This window comes from Phialemonium atrogriseum (genome assembly GCF_030411735.1).
Source record: "Phialemonium atrogriseum strain 8032-3 unplaced genomic scaffold QBC33scaffold_5, whole genome shotgun sequence".
Taxonomy (NCBI): Eukaryota; Fungi; Ascomycota; class Sordariomycetes; order Cephalothecales; family Cephalothecaceae; genus Phialemonium; species Phialemonium atrogriseum.
The window spans coordinates 69,576-94,304 of record NW_026848142.1 but is presented as its reverse complement, the minus strand read 5'-3'; the positions used below and the strand labels follow the sequence as shown (position 1 = coordinate 94,304).

The 24,729-nt window shown below is 57.0% G+C and overlaps 7 protein-coding genes across 7 annotated transcripts; 4 read left to right on the top strand and 3 right to left on the bottom strand.

Moving 5' to 3' along the window:
* Positions 1-348: 348 nt before the first annotated feature.
* Positions 349-4,596, bottom strand: QBC33DRAFT_576382 (insulin-induced protein-domain-containing protein; the record flags this gene model as incomplete). Its single annotated transcript, XM_060430907.1, has 4 exons — positions 349-744; positions 816-1,653; positions 3,038-4,376; positions 4,479-4,596. 4 exons carry the CDS (start codon positions 4,594-4,596, stop codon positions 349-351), a joined length of 2,691 nt encoding a protein of 896 aa, XP_060286031.1.
* Positions 4,597-5,114: 518 nt separating this feature from the next.
* On the bottom strand, positions 5,115-10,382 carry QBC33DRAFT_298600 (uncharacterized protein). The gene is made up of 4 exons (XM_060423393.1): positions 9,969-10,382; positions 9,739-9,891; positions 6,413-9,665; positions 5,115-6,354 (listed from the first exon to the last, which is right to left on the bottom strand). Exons 1-4 carry the CDS (start codon positions 10,034-10,036, stop codon positions 5,221-5,223), a joined length of 4,608 nt encoding a protein of 1,535 aa, XP_060286030.1. The 5' UTR covers positions 10,037-10,382; the 3' UTR covers positions 5,115-5,220.
* Positions 10,383-11,321: 939 nt separating this feature from the next.
* On the top strand, positions 11,322-12,547 carry QBC33DRAFT_298598 (uncharacterized protein). Its single transcript, XM_060423392.1, has one exon. It carries the CDS (start codon positions 11,410-11,412, stop codon positions 12,376-12,378), a length of 969 nt encoding a protein of 322 aa, XP_060286029.1. The 5' UTR covers positions 11,322-11,409; the 3' UTR covers positions 12,379-12,547.
* Positions 12,548-14,847, bottom strand: QBC33DRAFT_298842 (sugar transporter). Its single transcript, XM_060423394.1, has 2 exons — positions 14,225-14,847; positions 12,548-14,166 (listed from the first exon to the last, which is right to left on the bottom strand). The coding sequence occupies exons 1-2, from the start codon at positions 14,525-14,527 to the stop codon at positions 12,718-12,720; spliced, it is 1,752 nt and encodes a 583-aa protein (XP_060286028.1). The 5' UTR covers positions 14,528-14,847; the 3' UTR covers positions 12,548-12,717.
* A 637-nt stretch (positions 14,848-15,484) lies between these two features.
* On the top strand, positions 15,485-17,846 carry QBC33DRAFT_529200 (putative fatty acid methyltransferase). Its single transcript, XM_060427129.1, has 4 exons — positions 15,485-15,800; positions 15,909-16,395; positions 16,470-17,221; positions 17,293-17,846. Exons 1-4 carry the CDS (start codon positions 15,684-15,686, stop codon positions 17,509-17,511), a joined length of 1,575 nt encoding a protein of 524 aa, XP_060286027.1. The 5' UTR covers positions 15,485-15,683; the 3' UTR covers positions 17,512-17,846.
* A 457-nt stretch (positions 17,847-18,303) lies between these two features.
* Positions 18,304-23,208, top strand: QBC33DRAFT_602458 (putative actin cytoskeleton-regulatory complex protein PAN1; the record flags this gene model as incomplete). Its single annotated transcript, XM_060432154.1, has 3 exons — positions 18,304-18,977; positions 19,038-21,536; positions 21,605-23,208. The coding sequence occupies 3 exons, from the start codon at positions 18,304-18,306 to the stop codon at positions 22,749-22,751; spliced, it is 4,320 nt and encodes a 1,439-aa protein (XP_060286026.1). The 3' UTR covers positions 22,752-23,208.
* QBC33DRAFT_529195 (uncharacterized protein) lies at positions 23,108-23,934 on the top strand. The gene is made up of 2 exons (XM_060427128.1): positions 23,108-23,742; positions 23,797-23,934. Exon 1 carries the CDS (start codon positions 23,453-23,455, stop codon positions 23,738-23,740), a length of 288 nt encoding a protein of 95 aa, XP_060286025.1. The 5' UTR covers positions 23,108-23,452; the 3' UTR covers positions 23,741-23,742; positions 23,797-23,934.
* Positions 23,935-24,729: the final 795 nt, after the last annotated feature.

Here is a 24,729-nt window from a genome sequence, read left to right as displayed (position 1 = left end):
ACTTGGGTCCCAGTAACCATCAACATCAACCACCTCAAATAATGGCCAATAAGGGGGCATCGGGGTTGCGAAATGTGAAATGCCAAATGCAAATGCAATTTATCCATGCGCATGAAAAGAAGGAAATACACAAGAATCGCAGGTGACACCTTCGGGCTGGTGGCCATAGATATATACCAGGTACGTACTTGGCGCAAGTGAAAATTAAATGCTTGGCTAGAATTAAGGTAGTAGTAACCCAAGGCGAGGTATACCGCAGCTATCAACTTTAGAGCTATTGATAAGTGCCGGGCACTGCCGCTCCTCGGATAAGAACCGTCCAGGATGGACCTCAATACAAGCAATATCTCATCGTACACCACCCCATCGGCCCCTCGCGGTAGAGGACCTGCTCAGTGCCAGGCGCCGGCCTATGTTCCCAAAGAAGACGCAGCTGCAGAACAGCACACTGACCATCCATATCGCCGTCTCGATCGTCTCGTGGCTCGCCAGAGCTCCCAGCGGCGCCGGGGAGTCGGAGTGGCGATGCCGCGTCAGGTTCCGGGAGAGGGCGCCTGGGCCGAGCCCCGTCGGGACCGGCATCATCTCCGGGTTGAGGCCCATGAGGACCGCCGAGCCGGCCAGACCAACGGCCGCCGAGAGCCAGAATCCGGGCTTGGAGCGATCGATTATGTACCAGAGGAAGGGGTTTGCCAGGGCCAAGGTCAAGGACACCTGCATTGTGGATGTCCAGGGGAGTTTGCGCTGGAGAGACACAAAGTTAGTCATCGCAAGCATTTCGGGGTGGCAAGGAAACAATGGGAGGGAACACCCACAATGGCGAACACAATACCAACAAATGCCCCAATGCCGCGCATGACGAGGGCCCAGTCCATCTCCGGACTGGTCTCCTGGCCATCACCGTGACGCCTACCAGCCCCAGCCCCATTCCCAGCCCTAGCACCGTGAGCAGCGCCCTCATGCTTCCCAAAGCTCTCCTCCCACACCCCATCAAACCACGGCAACAGCCCCCCGAGCGCGACGCCGGCCACGCCCCAGAACACCAGGTAGCGCCAGTCGTAGCCCCCCTCGGGCACGAGGCCCTCGACGCCAAACGACGCGGCGAGCCCCAGGTCTCGGTCGCTGTGCAGGCGCGTCACCAGGAGGCCGTAGCCGACGCCCAGCGCGAACAGCAGCGCCGCCCTCGCGGCCAGCGACGACAGGACCGCGGGCCCGGCGGCGTTGGCGTTGGCCGGGTCGCCCGCCGAACCCCTCCTCGTGGCGTGGGCGGCGGCGGCGGGGTCGGGCGACGACACGCCGTAGCGGCTGTAGCTGCCGGACCGGGCCCTCTCCTTCATCACCTGGAAGGTGGCGTCGTCGAGGCTGGGCCGCTGGGTCGGCGTGAGGGAGCCGGCGGTGCCCCACGGCGTGCCGGGCTCGTCGGCGTCGGCGTCGAAGACGCGGCTGCGGCCCCCGCCGGGCGTGCTGGGGGAGTAGATGCCGAAGAGGGTCGAGGCCGTGAGGTTAACGAACGAGGCCGCCCGGCTGATCGAGTCCGCCTCGTGGCGCGGATCCAGGAGGCGCGCTGCGGACCCCGGCCGGGCGCCGTGGCCGTGGTCGCCGGCCCCGTTGAGGGGGGTGCCCGGTGCCGATTCCTCCTCGGGCGGGGTCGGGCTGGCGACGTTCAGGTCGAAGGGCCGACGGGGTATCGGCCGGATGACCTGCGGGCCATCACCTTTACTGTCCATGGTGGGTTGAAGTCTATGTGGGTGTGGGCGTGTGTGCGCGCGTGAGCGTGATGTGTAGTATGTTGTTCCTGGGCCGATATGCCCTCTCGTTCAGCGAGTTACGAGGAGACAACAGATTCAGGACCGAGTGCCTCAGTTCCCTTGTCGTCTCATTTCAGGATAACTCTCTCCTGCTCCTTTTCCTTCTCTTTTCAGAAGCAGCCCAGTATCTTGAACCTAGGCTCCTCTAGAGGTTTTAACCTTCAGTTGCGGACCCAAAACTAGTGTCGTGGGACTGGTTTGCAGCGCCGGATGCGGGTCAAAAACTCTGATCGTGTTAAGGACAGCTGTGGCTTTCCAGGAACAGGGTATATCCAGTGAGCATGCAAAGACTGTGTATTCAAGGGTTTTGTTGAGGAGAAATGGTGGTAAGGTTGAAGGATGGGACACTGGAGCGGCTTAATAAGAGACGGGCTGAACGATGTAGTACCACCACACACAAGCATACGAATACGTATTACGACGTATATCCATTTCTGACTGACATTTGGACCCTGGGCCCGCTCAATGACCAATGACCAGGGATAGGGGGAGTTTTCCGCAATCACATGCTGACGGGTCGCGCAGCCTGCAGGTGTGGCTCATGGGCCATGGGCAAGGGCCATGGCTCATCTCATTCTTGATCGGCGAGACACAAACCATGCATTTTGAATTCTCGGCTGCATATTGACTCTGCGAGTAACTACATTCTCGATTTCTCACAGCATGCATCCTCGGCGATTGGTAGCAAGGTTTGCTATTAGCAGTGCTACCCAGTTGCTGCGTTACCCCACACTTCGGCAACCATGCCTGATACGAATTGTACGAACGGACTCATTGCATTTTCGCATCAAGTGACTGGTGACTGGCTGATCCGCCCCAGTTGCCGCCCTCCATCAGCCGCTTGGCCGCATATGTCTGCACAGAGACATGTCCATCCCTGCCCATGTGACGCTGGCAATTGCTTGTCTCCCTTTCCCAACAAACGCGATAGACACCGAGATCTTCCCGTGGCAACCAAAAGCGGAAGGGAATGTTTCAGGCGCCTGCTAGCCCAAGTCAAGGGACAGTCGCAATACCACACAGCTTCACGGATTACTATGCAAGCAATGGCTCCCTAATTATCCTTGTTCCACTATTGAAGGCTGAAAGAACGGAGGGTCAAGGTACAGTCCGTCTCTCCAAATCACCACCTGACTTTTGGCATGAGCCTTCCCGCCCGCACCCGATCTGATCGAAGGATCTACAGCCCTAAAAAATCGAGGCTACTTAGCTACGGGGACACAATTTACTCGTCCGAGTCGTCCCCTTCGCCATTGTCGTCTCCGGATGACTCGCCCTCCTCCTCCTCGTCCTCGCTATCGTCCACGCCTTCGGGTCGGGGTATCATGATAAAAGCCGCCACACAAGTGATCCTGTTCTGCGTCTCGTACGTGCCCAGCAAGCTGCCCACCTGCCTCCCGGCCTCCTTGTTGTCCGTGGTCTGAAGCTCGCCCGACTCTAGCTTCCACATCCGTAGCCTCCCGTCGCTGCTCCCTGTGATGATGTACCAGACCCTCTTGCCGTCCTCCCCGTCCACCGGCAGGGCTGTAAAATCCTTGATCCGGCCAGACACGCCCGCGTCCTTGCCGCCGAGCTGGGCGACCAGCTTCGCAGTCGGGAGGGCCTGCGTCTGCTTACCGTCCTCGTCCCCGCCCGCCGCCTTGACGAGGTCGTCGGTCCTGGTGGAGAAGAAGAGGATCCTCCCGTCCTCGGTCGACACGGCCAGGAGAGCGTCCTCCCCACCCGCGGCAAGCGTCAGATAGGTGACCGCGTGGACCTTGGTCTTCAGATCGCTCATGACCCTGCACCTCGGGCGGCTGTCCATGCCAAAGACCAGGAGGTCGCGGTCGAAAGCGACGGCGAACTCGTCCCCTTCGTCGGCGTTGCTCCCCCACACCACCCTCCTGCCCTCCCCGGTGCCGTGCTTCCCCTCGCCCACCTGCGCCAACACCTCCCTCCCAAAGTTGAGCACGCCCGCCTTCCGCCCCGTTACCAGGTTCCACAGCCGCATCGCCCTCTCCCCCTTGCTAACGCTGATCATCAGCTTCAGGCTGGGATGCACCGCAAACGCATTGACGCCCCTCGGCGTCGCCCCATGGGCCGCCGTATCCCCGCTGGGCCGCCCCACCGGCTTGGGCACGGGCGCCTTGACGGTGCTGAGCAAGCTCCAGTCGCGCGTGCGCGTGACGGCGACGGTCGAGTCCTCGGCGGCCGAGAGCAGCTTCCCGCGGGTGGGGAACGCCAGCTGGGTGACGGCGGCGGCGTGGTGCAGCAGGGTGCCCAGCTCGCGGTTCCCGCCGCTCTCGACGACCGCGCGCGGCAGCGCCGCCGACGCGAGCTCCCGCGCCGCCGAGCGCGCCCGCGCCGACGGCGGGTGCGCCGACAGGTTGTACAGGTTGATGCGCTCGTCCGTCGACCCCGTCGCCAGGATCACCTTCTGCGCCTGGCCGGGCACCGGCGCGGATGCCGGCGACAGCGCAAGGCACCGGATCGCGGAGCTGTGGGCGTTGAAGAGGAAGGCGTCGGCGAAGCTGACTGTCTCGGGAGCCGGGCCCGTCTTCGCGGCGGCTTTGTTCGAGGAAGTTGATGCTGCTGGTGTTGTTGTTGTTGCTGCTGCTGCTAACGTGGCTGTGATCCCGTGGAGGATCCGGTCGTAGGACCCCGCGATGATCTGGATGGTGGGCAGCTCACTACCGGTTTTTGTCGTAGTAGAGCTGGCGAGCTCCTGTACTTTCTTGGGCTTTTTTGACGCAATCGACGGTGGACCACCGTTGCCAGTAGCGGCGGCTTCTCTCTTTCTTTTTGCCATTGATTGGATAGTGGTGGATTTACTCTTGTCTCTGTCTCTGTCTTGGTACTTGACTTATTGACCGCTGCCTCTCGAAGACTCGACTTGCAGTTCTTTTTTATTCTTGGGAGGGAAAAAAGTCTAGGCTTATCTTATCGCACAGATCCACAATCTCCCTTGCTATAGGTGCTCCTCAGCCACATCCAATCTGGCCCTTCAGCCACGGGATGGGTACAGTACCAACGGACAATACAAAGTAGCACTCACAGTCTAAAGAGATCTTCACGATACGATCTGTATGACCATTGGACATGATGTATTAAGCCCAAGGGCATAGATATTCTACATGAAGGCTCGGAGAGGCAGATACTGCAGGGTTGCTCACGAGCAACACGACTAACCCATTCGCGGGGGAAATATGAGGTAAACGCCATCCCATGCGTGGATACCTGGGTACCTACCTAGGTATTTCACCACCCAACCAGCTCAATGACGCCCCGTGTTGCGAGGGGGTAAAATGATCCCAGAGGAAAACAGCATGCGGTAAACCACCAGTAGAAGCAGGAAGAATAAAGTAATGAGAGCGAGCCACTGCGTCCGCGAGGATTTCCCAAGGTCTTTAAAAACAAAAAACCATACCCGTTTTCATTCCCCGTTCATTTTCCGGGGAACCGGAGTAGCACTTCCACTCGATTGTCTCTGGTGTTGTCCGGCCGCCTGCTGGGCAGCTACTTGAGCTGCCTGCGCCTGTTGTTGGGCTCGAAGGAGCTGGGCATATTGGTGCGGGCTCGTCGTGGCCGTCATGCCGTTGGCAAGCGCCTGCTGGCTCATGGCTCCTGCGGCGGCGCTCATTGCCGACTGTGTGATCTGCTGTTGCCGCTGCACGTACAGGCGGCCAAGATGCTCCGTGGCCTGCTGCCGGATTTGGTCCTGGCTATGGTTCGGGTACTTGGCCCGATAGCTGGTCTCGAGCTCTCGTAGCTGGGCGTTGAGAGCTGACATCTGCGAAGGTGGGATCGTACTTCTAGGCGACCCGGTGGGCACATTATGTATGTTTAGGCCCGCGACAGGCGAAGTGGCCATTCCGCCGCCATTAGCAGCGTTGAAGGACGCCATCATCGCCTGGGCATTAGCCATGAAGGCCTGCTGGTTGATCCCATTCATGTTCCGCAACCCCGGCGGCGATCCCTGAGCACCGTTGTTGGCCTGCTGCATCTGCTGGGCCTGTTGAGCCTGCTGGACCTGCTGTTGGACCTGCTGCTGGACCTGCTGCTGGGCCTGCTGACTTGGCTGCTGGAGTTGCTGAAGTTGCGGCTGTTGGTGCTGAGCCTGTTGTTGATGTTGCTGCTGTTGCTGCTGCTGCTGTTGTTGTTGCTGCTGCTGCTGCATCTGAACAGCCGCCCTCTGCTGGTCCTGGATTCTTCTAGCCTGTAAAACAAGGTTGAGGTCCGGCTGTGCATTGTTCATGGGCATCCTATGCTGAGCCTGCAATGCCTGAAGTTGCGCCTGTGGGATTCCGTTGATGGGAAGCGGGGTCATAAGGCCGCCACCGATCTGTGCTTGGACTGCCGCCATGGCATTCTGCGGCGCCTGCATCGGCATTCGGGCCCTTGGTTGTTGTCCGGGGACGGCGAGCTGACCGGGCACGTTGAGACGGGTCGCGCCGGCAATGGGATTCGCCGTAGCAGGCTGACCTGTAGCTTGAGGAGCAACTTGGGCCGCCGTGCCGTTGGTGGTTGCGAGCTGTCCAGCTTGACTTTGAGACCTGGCCTGCAAAGCCTGAGCCCTGCTGTTAGCATTTCGACGCTCCGAGAGTGCGAAATGAATGTAGACCTACCCTTCTCTGTAACACTTCCTGCTGCCGCTGGGCATACTGTGCCATCTTCTCAGCCAGCTGTTGGTCGCGTTCCCACCGCATCAAACTGTAATCGCGGGGCGTCTTAATAGGGCCCGGCTGTCTCTGCACCTCGTTAGCTTTCCGCATTGCGGCTAGGCTGGCAGCATGCTGAGCCTTCGCCGCCGCCGTTTCCCGTTTCTTGGCGAGCTTCCGCATGGCGTCTATCAAGGCCAAGTGCTTCTGGTTGCGCCGCCGGTCAACGCGCACAGTTGTGGTCGGTCTCCTTCGAGGCACTGGTGCGACGGCTCCATTGGGGCCCATCTGCTGCTGTGCGCTCTCGTTCTGCTGCCTGATCGCCCGCTGTGCTGCCTCGATTCTGTTCTGGTATGTCTTGAAGTACTGTGTCTTCGACATGTCGTTCGGCAGTCCTTCCAAATTGACCCATCTCTCGAAGCACTCCCAAGGGGTCCGTCGTTCGGCTCCGGAGGGGAAGGTAGACCTGGTCGAAATCATGCTCGAGATGAGAGACCAGTTATACGAATACTCGCGCACCAACGCCTTCAGCTCGTCGTCCTCTGCCCAGGTCCACTGTGACGCCGTACGACATTCGTAGAAGCTCTGGAGGGGCATGGGATATTCCGTCGGAGGCCGGAATTGGTGTCCAGCATGGAGACGGTCGCGGATCGGCTTCATCTCGGGGTTGAAAAGAGCAACATCTGCGTTCCCGGGCGACAACATGGCACTCTTGTCAGGCTGGTCGCCGAAGACAACTCGTCCATCATCTTCCTCGGCGTCTTCCTCGCAATTATACCGGGATCGTTTCCTTGGAGGTATCTCCGTTGACAATACCATTTGGCCTTCAACGTACTTGCTCAGGGGTAGGGCCGGACGTTTCCAGGCGGCGTCCGGATCATATTCCGGGCCAGTGAGGTCAAACTTTGGAACCTTCAGCGGCGCCCCGTACAGGGGAAGCTCTTCCAGCAGCTGGTCAGACGTCTGCGACCGCTGAAGGCCAAAGACAACCTCATCATCCTGCAACGCAAAAATTGCCGAGGGCGCCACCGTCTCCATCAGCCGCAGTGCTTCCACAGGTTCCTCAAGGTCATTTCCCATTGGCGAGTCAAAATGGACCAACTCAGGTGTCGCATCCTCCATGTCGCCATCGACATCAGTCATTTCTACCTCGGGGGCTGGGGTTATGGGAGGGATGACGGCGTTCACTTGTAGTGACTTGCGTTCTTCGGGGCTCGAGCTAACCCATTCGGCACAGGCAGAGGCAAGGTTCTTTGCCACAGCGCGCTTCCACTTGCGCTCTTCTCTGAAATCGGTCCTCATCCACTTCATCTCCTGGAGAAGGACATCCTGATGGGATGGCGGCCTCGTGGGCTCGGGACAGCGCATAGGCTGCCGAAGTGACCATTTATCATTTTGCTGAAGATGATAGACCCTGCGGAGGATGCGGCATGCCTGATGGTCTAATATCGACAAGTATTGATCCGAGGTGGAGATGGTCTTGTGGGCCTGGTTTAAGAGTTGCTCGATGGGCTTCATCCATTTGGATTGCCGCGTGAAGCCGTCGATAAAGAGTGGTGTGAAATAGTCGTCAACCGGAAGTTGCCCTGGTTTCTCGCTGTGGGGGACCATGGAAGTGTCCTCGGATTTCCTCGTAGGCTTTGCCTGCTTACCAAAAACGACGGTCGGGACGCTCCTCCTCCGCGCGTCTCTGCCCCTGTTGGCGAGGGATTTAAGTCGTGGAGTAGTCACACTTTGAGACGCCTCGGATTTGTCTCCAGTCGCTGGCTGACCGTCGGGTCCAGCAGATACAGCTCTAGGGGTCTCTCCAAGCAGTTCCGAGACAGACTTCTGTCGTAATGCACCAGATGATATACGAGTAACCGCCCTCTCTGCGACTGGTGGGCTCGTGGCCGAAGTTGGCTGTTCGGGGGGCTGAGTTGGGGACAGACTTTGGACTTGGCGTGAGGGTTCGAGCAGTGGCCCATCATCAGCCTTTTGTACTTCAGCAACAACCACCTGGGAAGGCTGTGGCACAACAGCCTTTTCAAGGGCTATGGAATCCGCCGGTGTGGGTTCGCGACTAGCAGAAACCTGCACTTTATCAGCAGGCGCCTGCTCCTGAGGAACTGCCGAGACTTTAAGTTGCGCTTCATTGGCAATAAGCTCGCTTTCTTTGGGCGTGGTCTGGATCACTGACGACGCAGTTGAAGGACGGCCTTGGGATGCACCGGCGGTCTCCAGCGATTCGGAGCCGTCAGGTTTCTCGTCAGCCTTGGCAAGCCTTGCTGCCGCAGCCGATTCTTGCAGTAGCTGCGCTTCAACCCCGTTCAGCGGCCCTCCAATCACGTCCGAGGTCACATGGTCCTCTTGGATTAAACCATCGCCAGAAACAACTGGAGCTTCCTGTTCCACAACATGACCTACGGCTGGATCCTTCGGCAGTTCCGCCTTCTCGTTCTCGGGCTCCACGTATTGCGACCCTTCGTTCTCCGGGCTCGTATCCGTGGAGGTGTCGTGGATAGCAGGAGTCATCGCCGACTGGGCAGGCGTGGATCCTGGAGATGAGAGTACATCGGGCGCCTTGGCGGAGTCACCGGTGGGCGGTCGGATGGAAACAAGGTTGGCACCCTCTTGCGCACTCGGAACTTGTCCATCGTCAATGTCCATGGGCTCAGGAAGCCCGCCCGCACTGTCTTCTCCAGGCTTGGCACTGGCCTCGGTCGCATCAGGGATAGGTTGCTCTTCGGGAACGGTCGGCACGATGGGCACATGATGGGGTTTTCGAGCCTCGTGAGCTTCCTGGTCAAGGCTTGGGATGCCACTCGCAGAGGTTCGTTCCGCATCTCGCCCTGGCTCGTGTGGGACCGAGAGGTCCTTCGTAGGTTCGTGGGTTTGTCCATCACTCGCTCTCTCCAACACTGGCAATGGTAAGCCAGCTTTCGTCGCGAGTTGTGGACTCGGTTTAGATCGGGAATCGACTGGTTTCGGGGATTTCGGGGTCAACAATGGTGGTGATTGAGTCGCGTTTCCTTCTTTGGGTCTTGACAAGACACCAGGAGATTCCGCAAACTGGGAAGCGGGCGTCGTGGCCGGGATGCCATTCTCCAATCCTGCTTTCAACAAGGCCTGAGGGTGGTTCTCACTCGACGAGGGACTTGCGTTAGCCAAGAAGCGCTGGAGAACATCGTAATTTGGTTTCGGCCGCGCCGGAATGTTTAATTCGTTAAGTTTGCGCCCTCTGCAAACCAAGTTAGCCCTGCAAACGCGACAAAACAATCACAGCAATGGTGGATTAGATGTAGCAGGCGTACTGTAGTATGTCGCAATCGAACAAGAACTGCGCTTCGGTGGGTGTGGCGGGCGGTGCGTCGGGATCGGTAAAGTCATAGTTGGGAATGCTATCGACCTCTGTCGCGATAGCGAACAACTCGCGAAGCTTCCGCTTTCGCGATGTCACAATTGCACTGAAAATTGTCAACACCCATCATTATATATCAAAATGATCGGAAAGATGAGCTCTATCGATCGAGATAATTCTTACCTGCATTCTGCCCGTTTTACTCGCAGCAGATTGGAATGGTCGGTAAACCCGACCTCAGTGGTCGTCATATCGCGGTCGCGACATCCGTTTCAATCAAAAACGGATGGATAAAACCTTAGATGATGGCCCCAGGGTCAAAATGACCTACGATGCGATGGGGCGATGATGTTGATGTTGAGTTTGATTGATTGCAGGATTTTTCATCAATCTGCCTCTATCGGGGGGGAGCAATTGCTCTGGGAGGTGGTCAGTGGAAATTTGGCCAGAATCAGGCCCCTGCGAGTTTAGCTAGGCAAGAAGGAAGGCAAGAGGGCAAAAAGTAAAATTGTTAGTGACAAAGGAGGGGCAATTGACGGGAGAGAGCGCCACCAGAGTTGACTCGCTTCTGGTTAGGCTTCCTTCCAGTGGTGTAGTGGGCATTGCAGTTGGCTCAGGCCTGTTAAGGAACCTGCAGGCAGTTGGTGCAAACGAAAAAAAATCCCATGTCCAATCAGGAATTAGGTACCTAAGTACCCATGTCGTGCCCGGCTTTGATCGGGCTCGGCGCACTTTGTGCCAGGAGAAGCAAGCTGTGCGGGCTGACTTCCAACCTTGTTGCTTCCATCTCCGGGAGGTTATCCTGCAATGTGCTATAGATTTATCTCAAGGCCGGTTTACTTGGCTGGTGAGATTCCCAGGGGGATCACGTTGTAAAGCATCGGTGTATGACCCGGTATGCAGGTATGCAACCTATAAGGTTGTAACGTAGATGCATGCTGTAGATGGTATGCATATACAGAGTGCTTAATGCTTCAATACACGCATGCTCTTGGTCGCCTGCTTTGTTCATGGTTAGCTTCCATAGGCTCAGTTTGTAAGAGACCTACACTGCTTTTGCCGCACTGCATGTGTGATGATGGTCGACATTGGGAGACATACTTCCACCAAAGGGCCACAGTGTCCAGCCCAGCCGTGAAAGTGCTCAAGCCCACCCACCCTCTCCAGAGATAATAAGAGTGAACCCAAGGAGAAGCCTCAAAGTGACATGTCAGAAGAAGAAAGTAGCACTGCTCAGTCCACAGGTAGCACAGGAAGTTACGCCCTCTAGAGAGGTGAGAAAATCCACTGACGGGAGTGTCGGGTTATTCGTGAAAATTGGCAGTTTTAAAGGCTTGTGTCTTTGGATATCAATTCGGAGGGTGAAGTTGAAGGTTGGTTCCAGGTTGATATCAGATCGAAACACCGCCTTCTAGAGGTACCTTCGTACCAGCCAATGATACAAGCCACAATCCATGCAATTGGCAATTTTCAGCCACACTGTCCACCGCATACCTACCTTACAATCAACTTTGGCCCTGGATCCTCAAGTTTTTCAACCCGCCGGCTCGCTGCTTGCCCCCTCGTCACCACACACCTATAATTCCGATACCATCCCTGCCCCCTCTCACCCCCAGAAGCCAAGATGGCAGACAGCGGCGGGGCGCCATCCCGCGTGGCGATCAAGTTCGGCACCCCCAAGGGAAGCGAGAGCAAGAAGCACAGCAGCCGAACGAAGCCCACGTCGCTCGGGAAGCGACACAGGGCACACGCCCTCAACGACGACTCCGAATCGGACGCGGAAGAGGCGCATCCCGCCGTCCGGCACGAGACCATCACAGGCTACGGCCCAGGCGGCGCAAGCCTCGACGATCGCCGCTCCCCTCGCCACCGGCGCCGCCGCTCCGATTCCCCTGATGGCGGGAGGCGCGCGGGGCGAGACTCCAGGTCAGGCAGGAGAGGCTATAGGGACGAGCGCGCGGCAGCGGCGGAACGGAACGGGTCGCTGAAGGAGGTAGACCCCGCAGACAAGGACAAGGCCGTCAAGTGGGGCCTGACCATCAACAGCAAGCCGCGCCAAAGGGATGAGGAGCGCTCCGCTCGTGAGCGGGATGGCGGAGACCAGGTGGCCGGCGACGAGAAAAGGGGGGGCGAGAAGGCGCCCAAGACGGCGGATGAGGAGGCCATGGAGGCGCTGACGATGGATCCCGCCGAGCGGAAGAGGCTGAATTACAAGAACATTTCGTCTGGCGACCTTGATCGGGATCCGCTCCCAGAGGACTACAAGTCGATCCCCGTCGAGGATTTCGGAGCCACGCTTCTCAGGGGGTTCGGCTGGGACGGGAAGATGAGAGGGAAAATCAAGGAGGTCGCCAAGCACGGCAATCTTACGGGACTCGGCGCAAAGAACCTAAGAGAGGCCGAGGATCTGGGTGCTTGGTCTCAGAAGAGCACCAAGGATAGTAACGGCAAGTCGCGGCCAGCGCGGGCCCCACGACTTGACGATTACAGACGGGAAGAGGAAAAGAAACGTCAACGCCGGCAGGACAGGCATGGCGATAGCTACAGGCATGAAAAGGAGCGGGAGAGGGAGCGAGGGGCAGACAGGCGATAGGACTTGTGTGTGAAACAAAATTGTGGTAACTACATCTACTTGACCCATCGAGCCCGGAATCCACCAGGCTAACTAACTTTCACCGTCCCAAGTCCTGTCGAGTTCGGATTGTGCTTGATCCATCCTGAGTTGAGCTCGGATTTCTCGACCCATAAACCCCTGGAACGGTATACTCCTTGCCTTCTACCATTGATAACACCCCGGCCTTGCGTATATTCAACTAACGGGGGAAGCAGAGTTGTTCCCTTTTGCGCCGTGAACACCGCACCAGGGAATCGTATATCTCTCGACTGGTCATGTCCAGCTGCATTCTAGCCAGCGCCAGCCTGAACGTCTTGTCTACTGGTTGGTACTTTCCTGGACCGAGTATACCGAGCTAGGTGTGATTTCTCCAGCCGATGCTGCGAAGGTGTTGGCCACTCGCAACGCCTTCGCAGCCCCAGCAGCAGCGAGACGAGATGCCTCCTTGCTGCTAAACCGCCTTGCTGATACCTTGTTCTGAAAAAGGATGTCGAGTTCACGGGCCGACATGCCACCGGTCTCTGGAAGGCGCCAATACGTGTATATCGCGCCGAGTAGGCAGACACCACCATAGAGGAACCCAGCTCTGGCGCCCCATTTCCAAGCCGTCTCCTCTGTTCCCAGCATCTTCGGTGTCAAGACGTGGTTGGCAACACCGGCAAGGAGGTACAGCCCTCGGGCGATGGCCAGTGTCGTTGTTCGATATCGGATCGATGGGAGCTCTGAGACTACAGAGTAGCACACCGGGCCTATGGTCAGGTCGTAAACAGCAGTGTACACAATCAACACTCCCCCAGCCGCCCATCCGGCACCGACGGGAAGGTAGTGGAAGCCTCCACACGCCGCGAGCAGGACAGCCATCACTACGAGCCCCCAGAAATAGATGGTCCGGCTACCAGCCCGACGCATCAGCCACCACGAGGCAAGTGTGCCGAAAACTCCAGCTCCAGGAAGAGCGATATTGATGGATAAAGCGTCGCTTGTTGGGAGGCCGGCCATCTCGAAGAGTTTTGGTGCCCAGGGGATGAGACTGGACCCGCAAGTCGCCTGAATCAGCCAGGCCACGCTGGAGATTTCAGTTCTCCTTAGGTCTGTTCCCTTGAGGCAGCTCAGTCGGAGATGCCCAAGCCACCTGCGCACCCGCCTTGGCTTTTCCGAGCCGGCCGCTGTGTCCTGGGGATCCTGGCTCGCCTCTTGGCAAATCGTGTGGTGCATCAAGGCGAGCTTCTCGGCGACCCGAACCGGCGAGCCTTTTCTCACAAGTCTCCTTGTTGCCAGTGCCGCCTCCTCAATCCTACCATTTTGTAGGTACCAGAATGGGGATTCCGGGGTAAACGAGATGGAGGCCAGGAGAGCTGCCGAAAAGAGCCATTGAAGGGCGAAGGGGATCCTGTATGACATGTCGCCGGCATAGTTCACGAAGGCCTTCGTTATGCCGGAGGCGATGAGCCGACCAAGGACCCAGCAGAGGTTGTTCCAAGTAGTTAGGATAGGCCTCAGTTGCAGCGACGCCACCTCGGAAGCATACGCCGGGCTTACAACCTGGTACACACCCCATGGGATACCCTGCAGGAAGAATCCGGCCATCATGAACTCGACGGTGCTGGCAAGGAACGGCATGGTGACGAGAGCGGTGGAGGCACCGAGCATGAGGAGCGTGGCATTCTTGCATCCGAAGCGAGCGGCGAGCGGACTTGCCAGTAGGATACCCAACAAGGAGCCTAGCTGGGCCACTAGAGGCAACAATACTCTCCATTTGTATGGGAGCTGCAGCGCGTCAGTCTGTCTTCGTGTCTTCCAGCCAAAATCAGGTGGTCTAGCCCACCTCATAGACACCTGCCACCTCGTCATGCGTGCCAAACCGCTCATTGAACGTCGCAAAACTGAAGAGGTAGGTAATATGGGCCAGCCCATACCCTTCCATGATGATGGTGCCCGAGAAGCCGAGGGAATACAAAATCAGGCGTGAATCAGCACTTATGGACTCTTTGAAGCTCATGTCCCTCTCCCGCTTCTCCACCGCCTCGGCAAGGGCCGAGTCATACAAGGTCGAGGCATGGCTCGCGTTAGATATCGGGACTGGGGATCGATCGCGGTCGTTGCCAGGGGGGGTTAAGTCCGAATACATCCCTCCACCACGATCGATTCGGCGGGTTGATGGGTCTTTCAATGCACGGATATAAGAGGAGATGCTGTCTATCGATGATAGATGGCGGGAAGGGAGAGGGGATTCAACTCTTCAAATGCCATGGGTAGGTACTTAAATTATCATGACCAAACTTGCCTTAGGTAGGTCAGATTGTCCAGGAAATAGGAAGGAACGGGTGAGTAAGTCAACAACCTTTATTGACTACAGACCTTGCATGTCTGTCTTGGGAGTGACTGTAGATATCGGTACTCCTTTAAAGGTAAGGCACCTAGGCTCCTGTTCAAATGGAACTTACCTACGCCGAATGAGTACCATTTACACGACCATCATCGATCCGTCGGGGAGTTACGCCTTAGATGTGGTGCTCATGTGATCGATATGTGCCCCATCGTGATTGCAGCATTCCTAGCTTAGAGGTTATTTCCAGGCCACGAGGAGACGAGACTTCATCTCTGGGCCAGTCTTTTATAGGACCCAGCATTCCCCTCTTGCGACGGGAGTTACGGACGTGGACAAATCCAGCAGCTCCAACCAGCTTATAAATCTAGCATTCTAGACAAGCCTCGTTCTTTCCACTTGGAGGTCGGGCGTGCTTGCCTATGCCCTTATATTAGGTTTCTCATTCACCTCTGCTGTTAACTTTCGAAGAAGTGCACAGGCCATACATGCAGTCCATCCCGGCATGCCCAAAGGTACTCATTGGCAGCAGTTTGGCAGTTTTATCACGACGGCACTCGCCGCAGCTAAAGTCCCATGTTGAAAGGGAAATGCCAAAATTATGTAGCTCTAATGCCATTTTCTCTTCGTACGAGGAAAGCGAAGGAACTAGACTGCACATCGGTGCATACATACCTACGTAACAACCTACGTAAACCTAAAGGAAGGTCCCTTGGTACTTAGTACCCCTGAGGTTCGAGGTTCGTTGAGGTGGGGCCTGGGCCTGAGCAAGGGGAAATGTGTTGTGGAGAATCAGGGCCTGCCAGCATCCTCTGCCGCTGCACAATCACACCGCCGAGCTTCCAATCCCAACCTGCCACAGCTGGCATCCGTCACCTCCACCTTTCCATCTTGACTGAAATCTCTTCCCTTCCAATTCGCCTGCTAAGGCTCTTGCGTAGGAAGACAGCTGGTCAATATGTCTAAACCCCACAGCGTCAATGGGAGCGAGTCCGAGTTCGAGTTCATCGAAACTCCGAAAGCACCCACTCCCACCTTTGAGAAGTTCGAGGAATGTGGTGTCCCTACCACTTCGGTGAGCCTGCCCGAACCTAACAAGTTTCCCTATGCCCTCTTCCCGGCCAAGGACATGCTCCCGTCACCCGGATAGGGCCAATTGATCTCTGCTGACCTCGAAACACAGTATCCGTCCATCAAGAATGCTCCCCTGCCTGCCGATGGCCCTGGCAACGACAGCTTCCCCCTGACCCTCCTCTTCGCCGTCCTAGGCGGTGTCCCGCTATGGCTGTCCTGGAAGATTGGCGGCGGCCTGAAGACCACCATATTCTTCGCCATCTTGGCCTTCGTTCCGTTGCTCTCTAGCTTTTGGCTCGTCGTCTCGGCCATCTCGCCTCGAAGGAATGAGAAGGCCAGGTTCCCTGGCCGCCCCGTCGAGCACTATCTCACCTTCAAGAAGCCCGCAGACAAGGCCAAGTATCAGGGCAGGAACAAGATTCCCATGGAGACGTTCTACGAGATGTATTTCGACGGCGACGTTGAGTTCAATGGCGACTGCTTGGAGGTCATGGAGTACAGACATGAGTGGGCAAGCTTCCGCTTCACCATTGGCCTGATCAAGTACTTCATGCTGGGCATGATCCCCGAGCTGATTATGCATACCCGCTCCCAAGGTACGTGTCTAAGGCCTCTCACCACCGGCTTTGTTGCCTTCTCCCTCACTTTTTCTGACGTGTCGATTTTGCAGACGAGGAGCAAGTCCGCGACCATTATGACCGCGGTGACGATTTCTACGCCTGGTTCCTCGGCCCACGCATGATCTACACTTCGGGCATCATCTCGGATATCAACACCGAGGAGACTCTGGAGCAGCTTCAGGACAATAAGCTCGCCATCGTTTGCGAGAAGATCGGCCTCAAGGCCGGCGAGAAACTGCTTGATATTGGCTGCGGCTGGGGCACGCTGGCAAGGTTTGCCAGCGTCAACTACGGCGCTAAGGCTACTGGCATCACCCTTGGCCGCAACCAGACCGCCTGGGGTAACAGCGCCCTCCGCAAGGCCGGAATCCCAGAGGAGCAGAGCAACATCTTGTGCATGGACTACCGTGACATCCCCGTGCCCGAGGGTGGCTATGACAAGATCACCTGCCTCGAGATGGCCGAGCACGTTGGTGTCCGTCACTTCCATTCCTTCCTTAAGCAGGTGTACGACATGCTGGACGATGATGGAGTCTTCTATCTCCAGATCGCGGGCCTCCGTAAGAGCTGGCAGTACGAGGACCTTATCTGGGGTCTCTTCATGAACAAATACGTCTTCCCCGGTGCCGACGCGTCCTGCCCCCTTGGCTGGTTCGTCGATAAGCTCGAAGGTGCTGGGTTTGAGGTCAAGGGCACCGACACCATCGGTGTCCACTACTCGGCTACCCTCTGGAGATGGTACCGTAACTGGATGGGCAACCGCGAGAAGGTTGAGTCCAAGTATGGATCGAGATGGTTCCGCGTAAGTCATCCTTGTCATTCTCTGTATTGCCTGGTGGCTGCAGTCTTGAGTACTAACGGCAGAATGTGCAGATCTGGGAATTCTTCCTGGCCTACTCAACCATCGCCTCGCGCCAAGGAACCGCTACTTGCTATCAGATTGTCCTGGTTAAGAATATCAACTCGACGCACAGAATCGAGGGGATCCCCACCCAGTTCGATCTCAAGGGAGCGCTCCAGTCGACCAAGGCTGATATCACGGCCTGGGCTAAGCAGAACGCCATTGAGTTCCCGAGCACTGCCGCCCGCTAAGCATGGTCGATGGTCGGATCTTGACAAAAGGGAGCAGTCCCAAAATGGTTTCTATATTGGAGCCTTGTGTCGATTAGGAAGAGAGAGTTTCGTCCGGGAGTTTAGTAAAAAGGTTAACACCGGAGAGTTCAAAATGGGGAATGGAAGCAGCAATCTTGTGGACTGAAGCTAGAAATAATGCTGCTTCACACGGCATGAATCAGCTGGTAGAGTCATCTAGATCCCCCCGGTGGGAGACCATGTCGGTTCAGAGTACGAATAGCTAGTTATTAATGATGTGGCAATTTTGGCACACACTGTGCAACACATATCAATGTCAATGGTTGTTAACTTCGGCCAACTTTGAGATCGCGAGTCAACCTTGTTACTGTAGCAAGTTGGCAATGACAGACCTATGGAGGTGGCCCGGGCGGGATGGACCTGACCTGACCTGAATAGAGGTCGGGCGGGCCGGCTTTACCGTTTTCCCGTCTGCTGCGGATCCATTTCGCTTATTCCTCGGTGATGCACTTCAGCCACCTCTGGCGCAACGAGAGAGCTTCCAGGTTGCCTCCTGTCTTTGGTCACGTTGCTGCAACTCTGGTGAGAGCCTCGCAACCGGCTTCGTCATCAGTCTCTGTGAAGGCTAGATCTGCATCCCGTCGTTTGCAATCAGTAATATTCTTTTTGGTTATCCATTTCTTCGAGCCTCCCTATCTCAGCCATCCGATTTCATTTCCTATCGAGGAGCTCTAACGCTCCACCCCTTTCTATCGACCAATTTGTCGTCTTCCTCGTCTTAATCTCTGCACCATGTTCTCCAACCCGAATTCGTACCTCGGCGGCAATAGCCTGCGTCCAGGACCTCAGCAATATGGGAATTCCTTTGGCACGGGAGCTGGCCAGCAGCCGCCGCAGCAGCAGCAACAGCAACCAAGTCCGTTCGCTCCGCAACCCACTGGCTTCGGCCAACCTCCGCTACAGCAGCAGTATACCGGCTACCCCGGCCTACAAGCTCAGGCTACAGGTATGCCGCAGCAGCAGTACGGGCAGCCTCCACAGCAGCAGCCCTTCCAGACTGGGGCACCTCCGATGCCCTCGATTCCGCAACAATACCAGCAGCAGTTCCAGCAACAGCAGCCGCAGCAGACCCCCTTCGCCTCTGCTCCTCCTCAACCCCAGCCTCCAGCCCAGGCGCCGGCGGCCCCTCCCGCCCCGGTTCAGAAGCCGCAGGCCACGGGCTTCACCGAGATGGCCGCGTCTTTCCACACTGGAGGCATCCCCAAGCCGAAAGGACGGAGGCCCGAGAAACATGCGACCAAGATCCCGAACATTCGATTGGGATTCATAACGGCGCCGGATCAGGCCAAGTTCGAAACCCTGTTCAACTCGGCTGTTGGGGACAGTCAAACGACCATGTCTGGCGAGAAGGCAAGAGATTTGCTGATGCGGTCGAGGCTTGATGGGGACTCGCTCTCCCATATTTGGTATGCGCGCTCTGTCTGCCATAAAATATCCGCCCGATCTGGCTAATAGAGTAATCCTAGGACTCTCGCCGATACCACTCGATCCGGCCAGCTCCACTTCCCCGAGTTTGCCCTTGCGATGTACCTTTGCAATCTGAAGCTCACCGGAAAGACCCTTCCTTCAACGCTCCCACAGAATATCCAGAATGAAGTATCTAGTATGGTCGACATTATCAACTTCAGCGTTGCTGAAGAAGCCGCAGGTGGTAGCTCTGCCCCTGCTACTAGCAACGCGCCGGATTTCAGTGTGCGACAAAACACTGCGACGCCTCCCACGATCCAGCATCCACAGCCCCAGGCATCCAACTCGCAGCTGTTACAGGCTCAGATGACAGGCTTTCCCGGCCAACAGCCGGGATTTCCGGGGCAGAATCAGGGGTTCCAACCACAGCAGACTGGTTTTGCAGGCGTAAGTCTACAACCAACTGGCTACACTGGTCCTCGTCCCCCAATGCCACCGATGCCTACTGGCTTTGGCCCCGGCATGGGTATGGCGGCGCCGCTCAACGCCCAGCCAACTGGACGCCCTGGCCAGTGGGGCCTTGTCAACACCCCATCCACAGGACTCCCGAACATCGATGCTCTGCAAGCTAGGATGATGCCGCAGTCGGGCCGGGAACAGCAAGACTACACAACCGCCGGGCTACAGGGCAACGCTGTGATCCCCTGGGCCATTACGAAGGACGAGAAGACCAGATATGACGCCCTCTTCAAGGCGTGGGATGGTCTAAACAGGGGCCATATCGGGGGTGATCAAGCTATTGAGATCTTTGGTCAAAGCGGCCTCGAGAAGAATGATCTTGAACGCGTCTGGACCCTAGCCGATCACGGTAACAAAGGCCGACTGAATCTCGACGAGTTCGCCGTAGCTATGCACTTGATTTACCGAAAGCTCAATGGTTACCCACTACCAAACCAGCTTCCTGCCGAGCTGGTGCCGCCATCCACCCGAGGCTTCAATAGCTCGATTGGAGCAGTGAAGAGTATGCTCCATCAGGAGTCGGATTTCCGAAAGAACTCTGGCGCCGCCCTGCTCCCCCAGAAAACCGGAGTCAGCTACCTCAAGAGCCACTCCTTCAGGGGCAACGCTGGAGGATCCGGCGGTGGGCGGAAGGATGCAACAGTCTTCAAGAACAACGACGATGAGATTGGTTATCGTTCCAGCGCGCGTCGTCGACTTGGGACCGGTTCTCCCCGCCCGGACTCGCCTTCTTCTGTCACCTCAAGCGATGATTTAACAGTGGACCAACTGAGGAAGAAGATCAAGGAGAAGCAAGTGCTCCTCGATGCGATGGACTTCAAGGACGAGACGCATGCGGAAGAGGACGATATCCTTGATAGAAGGGACCGCCGCGAGGCGGAGGAATTGTACCGGCGTGTCAGGAGAATCCAAGAGGATATCGATAATCATCCTGACGCCCAGTTTGTGGGCGGCGACTCTGAAGCAGAGAGGCGCGCTCTCAAGCGTCAACTGCAGACTCTGACAGACAAGATCCCAGACCTTGCATCCCAGGTCAGGAAGACCGAGAAGGCTATCGCGGATGCTCGGCTAGAACTGTTCCGTCTAAAGGACGCCAAAGCACACCCGGGCAGCGCAGCCGCAATCATAGGAACAGGCCCAGGTGGCGCAATCACCGAGTCTGATAGGCTTAAGGCCAGAGCAAAGGCTATGATGCAGCAGCGAACTGCAGCCCTAACTGGCAAAAAGGTAGATGTCGGGGGCGACGATGCCGGCGCCGCGAAGCGGCTCGAAGAGGAAAGCATCAACGCCAGAAACGAGAAGGAGAATAATGAGCGGATGGTCCGGGACGTTGAGGAGAGCGTTCGTGACTTCGCCCGAGGCATTGAGGACAATCTGAAGGACGGCGGCCAAGACTCGACCTCGGAACACGAGAGGCGTAGATGGGACGACGCCCTTGGCGTCGAGGATGAGGTCAGAGACTTCATCTTCGACCTCCAGCGCTCCAGCCGAGCTGCCCGTGTCCGGGCGCAGGATCGTCAAGGTGGGCGGAAACCCACCCAGGAGTCTGTCAAGGCCGAAGAACCATCTGCGACTCGCTTTGAGAGCCCGGCTTCGGCTTCCCGGACAGCGACGCCTCCTTCTGCTGTTTCTTCCACCGGCGGTGGGTCTTACTCTTCGTACAAGACACCGGAGGAGCGAGCTGCCTTTATCAAACAGCAAGCCGAGCAGCGCATGGCCGAGCGGCTTGCTGCCCTTGGTATCAAGGCTCCCAGCAAGCCCGGAGAGACTGCCGCGCAAAGGATGGAGCGGGAGAGGGCTGAGCGAGCTGCGAAGCTTCGGCAAGCCGAGGAGGAAGACGCACGTCGTGATGCTGAGAGACAGGCTAGGTTGGCCCAAGAGTCCGGGGCGCCGCCCCCACTCCAATCGCCCAAGGCTGAGGGCAAGAAGCCTCCTGCCCCGCCGTCCAGGAAGGGTGCCAGGGCGGATGATAAGAAGGCAGAAGGAGGACGTCTTGAGCGCGAACACGAAGAGCAAGAGCGGGCAACCCGTGAACTAGAGTAAGTAACCTGTTGCTGAATCTTTTGGGTTCTACAAGTCACCTAATACTGACCTGACCTTCTCACAGGCAAAGTGCCAAGGTCCAGGAAGACGAGCTTGCAAGGCAGCGCGAGGAGGCTGATTCTCGGCTCAAGGCATTGGAGGAACAGGTCAGGGCAGGAAAGTTGAAGAAGGGGGAAGAGAAGCGAAAGAAGAAGGCAGCACTTACAGAGGCGAAGGAGAAGGAGGCCAAGTTGGCGGCTCAGCGAGCAGAGATCGAAGCTGCCAAGAAGCGTGAAGAAGAGCTCCGACGGCAGCTTGAGGCCATAGACGACGAGACCTCCTCTGACGACGATGATGGAGAACAAATCACTCCGCAGGCCTCTACGCCTACCCTGGGTGACAGCCAGCTTATGGCTCAGGAACCGGAACCCAAGGTTTCTCCACCAGCAGCTCCTCCGATCCCACAGGTAGTTACTAGCCCGTCTGCCGAGAGGGAGAGCCGCAATCCATACTTCAGGATGATGTCTCAGTCCTCGGAAGCACCGTCAACACCGGGCAGCTCTGCAGCAGCAGCAGCTCCTACTGCCGCTCCTCCCGCGCCGCCAGCACCGGCAGAGTCAACCAACCCTTTCCATCGCATGACGCAAGCCGCTGCGGCCCCCACTGGACCGGTGTCTAGGAAGCGTCCAGACGATGACGACTGGGGCTCCGACAAGGACGACGACGAGTCCGACGATGACGAGGACGACAGGCCTGGTGGGACTAGTGCGGCCCAGCTGGCCTCCATCCTCTTCGGTACCATGGCGCCCCCTCGTCCGCTATCGGCAACGGGTGATAAAGCGGCTTCTCCTCAGAGTGCGAGCTCACCAGTTGTCCCCACACCGGAGACTTTTGGTTCGCCAGTCCCAGCACCGTCAGCTTCAGCCCCTCCTGCGCCGCCGCCTCCTCCCCCTCCGCCCATGCCGACTGAGGCTCCAAGTTCCTCGCCGCCGCCTCCCCCGCCAATGCCAACGAGTGGTGCCCCAGCAGCGCCTCCTCCACCGCCGCCTCCTGTCCCTGGCATGGGGCCTCCACCGCCTCCACCGCCACCGGCTGCAGGCAACGCGCCGCCCCCGCCGCCAGGTGGTCGTCCACAAGGTTTACTGGGCGAGATCCAGGCAGGCCGGGCGCTCAAGAAGACACAGACCAAGGATAAGAGCGGGGCAGCTGTCTCGGGCCGTGTCCTGGGTTAATATACAGGTTCATGCAGTGATCCGGGTCTCTGGGTTGGCTTGTCAGCTCGTGTAATGGTTTCCCTTCGTCAGCAGTTACCAAGCCAAGCATTGTGCAGCAAGGAAGAACGGGACATGCTGAGGGCGGGGAGAGAGAGAGAGAGACGAGCAACCAATGGGTTGAAGGGAGCCAAGATTCAGCCTGTATTCTTGGCCGTCGTTGTATATTCGTGATCCGTACATGGCCTCAGCCTCTACACCCTACACTCTGTTTTGAAGATACTTATCCCCCACAACCAATCTCTCTCTTATATGCGTGCCTGTGTCTTCGTTTACGCCCGTCCACGATTCGCCAGGTCAAAAGCAAAGCTGATGGACCTGCTATAAGGCTATATACTAGGACAAATAAGCAGCCAGAAAGTCTCGGTGGCTGTCGGACAATTTTTTTCTTTTGTTGTACGCCATCGGACGTTGATCTTCGTCTTGCACCACTAATGTTGTACGTCTCTGCACTTGGCTCCTTGCCTTGCCTCGCACTCTATTTGTCCGACAGGCTGGCGAGCGCCGTTTTGTGTACATCTGTAGTAGGCTATAGAACAGGCAGTGAAGGCAATATCTCTTGGTCCATACCATATGCGGCCGTCTATGTATATCCGATGGCAGTACCGAGACGGTTCGCGGCTGCTCTGTGCCTGCGTCTGGCCTGGGTTTGAAACGCTCTTATGCACCTGTCTATTGCAGCTAACTTACTGACTATCGTTATACGAGACGCGGTATCGTCCACGGACGTCAAGGCCAGGGTGGCCAGCCACGGCCTGATATTGGTGAGTGCTTGCATCGTTCGTCCTTCTCTCGCTCGTGGGCAATCTTTTTTCTTCTTGTCTTTTCCAAGATGCCCGTGCGGTTGCAGCCGGCCCCATCTTTTGACAACCCACCCCAGGCCGGGCCCAAGGAAAGTGCTGCATGCACAAGTAAAGGTGCATTTGCACTATCCGTACACTACTGCGTAGCACTCTAACTGATGCTAAGCCCTGCGGCTTCCTCTCACTTCGAGGACGACACTCACGTAAGGGATCAGGTTCGTATGGCAGATCAGATCATCAAGCTGCCGCTCATGGTTTCACATGATCCCCGCGCCTTGACTCTGGGCGGTCCCGGCCAAGGTGCCGGATGGCGCGATGTTTCTGTTAAATCGCCGAGGAGGGGGATCAGACTCTTCTTACTTTTTCTGAGGACCGAGGTTCTACGTCCCAGTACCACCTACTAGTCAAGGAGCTAGGATCTTAATGGGAGCTGGATATGGGGCAGGGATACGCGCTCCACGGAGCAGGGAGTCCCGCTTTTTGCTCGCAGGGCACCCTTCGGTTCCATCTCAGCTCGAACCAGTCTTCACTGGGAAATGGGAATCAGGAAGAGAAAAAAAACTTTGCAAAGGCCCGGTCCCTGTCGGGTGGGGAAGGATGGCTCGAGAATATGACTCAGTGAGAATGGGGAAAGAAGGAACTATTCGCAGAGTCTAAGACAGTCGAACCATCTGATGCCTGAAAAGGACCCTAGATCTTCCCAAGTTCCTTGGGCTATTGCAGTAAGCGAAGGCAAATTGAAGGCAAGAGGGTGAGGGGGAAAAAAAAAATGGAAAGGGCAAAAAAAGCACAAGGCAGATAGATGCGTCGCTGCACTCCACCTGACTTGAAACAGATGGAATATCATGGTGATGCCGGGGTATCTACGGATTAGAGAAGGTAGGTAGTAGTTTCCCTCAAACCTTCTCGATCGTTGTTGGTCTGTAACGATTCATGATGCAATCGCACCAGCTATGGCTAGATCATGATGTCACTTTGATGATCCGGCTAGTCTATTCAGATTTTGATAGGGGCTCCAGACTATCCGATCGAGACACGAAGGCAGCGTTGGACGCAGCGGATCGGCTTTGCCGGCGAGGAATGATAGGATGACTTTGGCATTCCAGTCACCATTTTCCATCCCTTTTCGTCTCAGT

Bases quoted from the DNA above. Each gene is read 5' to 3' on its own strand.
- QBC33DRAFT_298842 (XM_060423394.1), bottom strand. From the start codon at position 14,527: ATGTATTCGGACTTAACCCCCCCTGGCAACGACCGCGATCGATCCCCA. The intron at 14,167-14,224 runs GTGGGCTAGACC...GACGCGCTGCAG, and splicing joins AGGTGGCAGGTGTCTATGAG to CTCCCATACAAATGGAGAGT.
- QBC33DRAFT_529200 (XM_060427129.1), top strand. From the start codon at position 15,684: ATGTCTAAACCCCACAGCGTCAATGGGAGCGAGTCCGAGTTCGAGTTC. The intron at 15,801-15,908 runs GTGAGCCTGCCC...CTCGAAACACAG, and splicing joins GTGGTGTCCCTACCACTTCG to TATCCGTCCATCAAGAATGC. The intron at 16,396-16,469 runs GTACGTGTCTAA...TCGATTTTGCAG, and splicing joins TATGCATACCCGCTCCCAAG to ACGAGGAGCAAGTCCGCGAC.
- QBC33DRAFT_529195 (XM_060427128.1), top strand. From the start codon at position 23,453: ATGCACCTGTCTATTGCAGCTAACTTACTGACTATCGTTATACGAGAC.
- QBC33DRAFT_298600 (XM_060423393.1), bottom strand. From the start codon at position 10,036: ATGACGACCACTGAGGTCGGGTTTACCGACCATTCCAATCTGCTGCGA. The intron at 9,892-9,968 runs GTAAGAATTATC...GACAATTTTCAG, and splicing joins GTAAAACGGGCAGAATGCAG to TGCAATTGTGACATCGCGAA. The intron at 9,666-9,738 runs GTACGCCTGCTA...CTTGGTTTGCAG, and splicing joins TTCGATTGCGACATACTACA to AGGGCGCAAACTTAACGAAT.
- QBC33DRAFT_298598 (XM_060423392.1), top strand. From the start codon at position 11,410: ATGGCAGACAGCGGCGGGGCGCCATCCCGCGTGGCGATCAAGTTCGGC.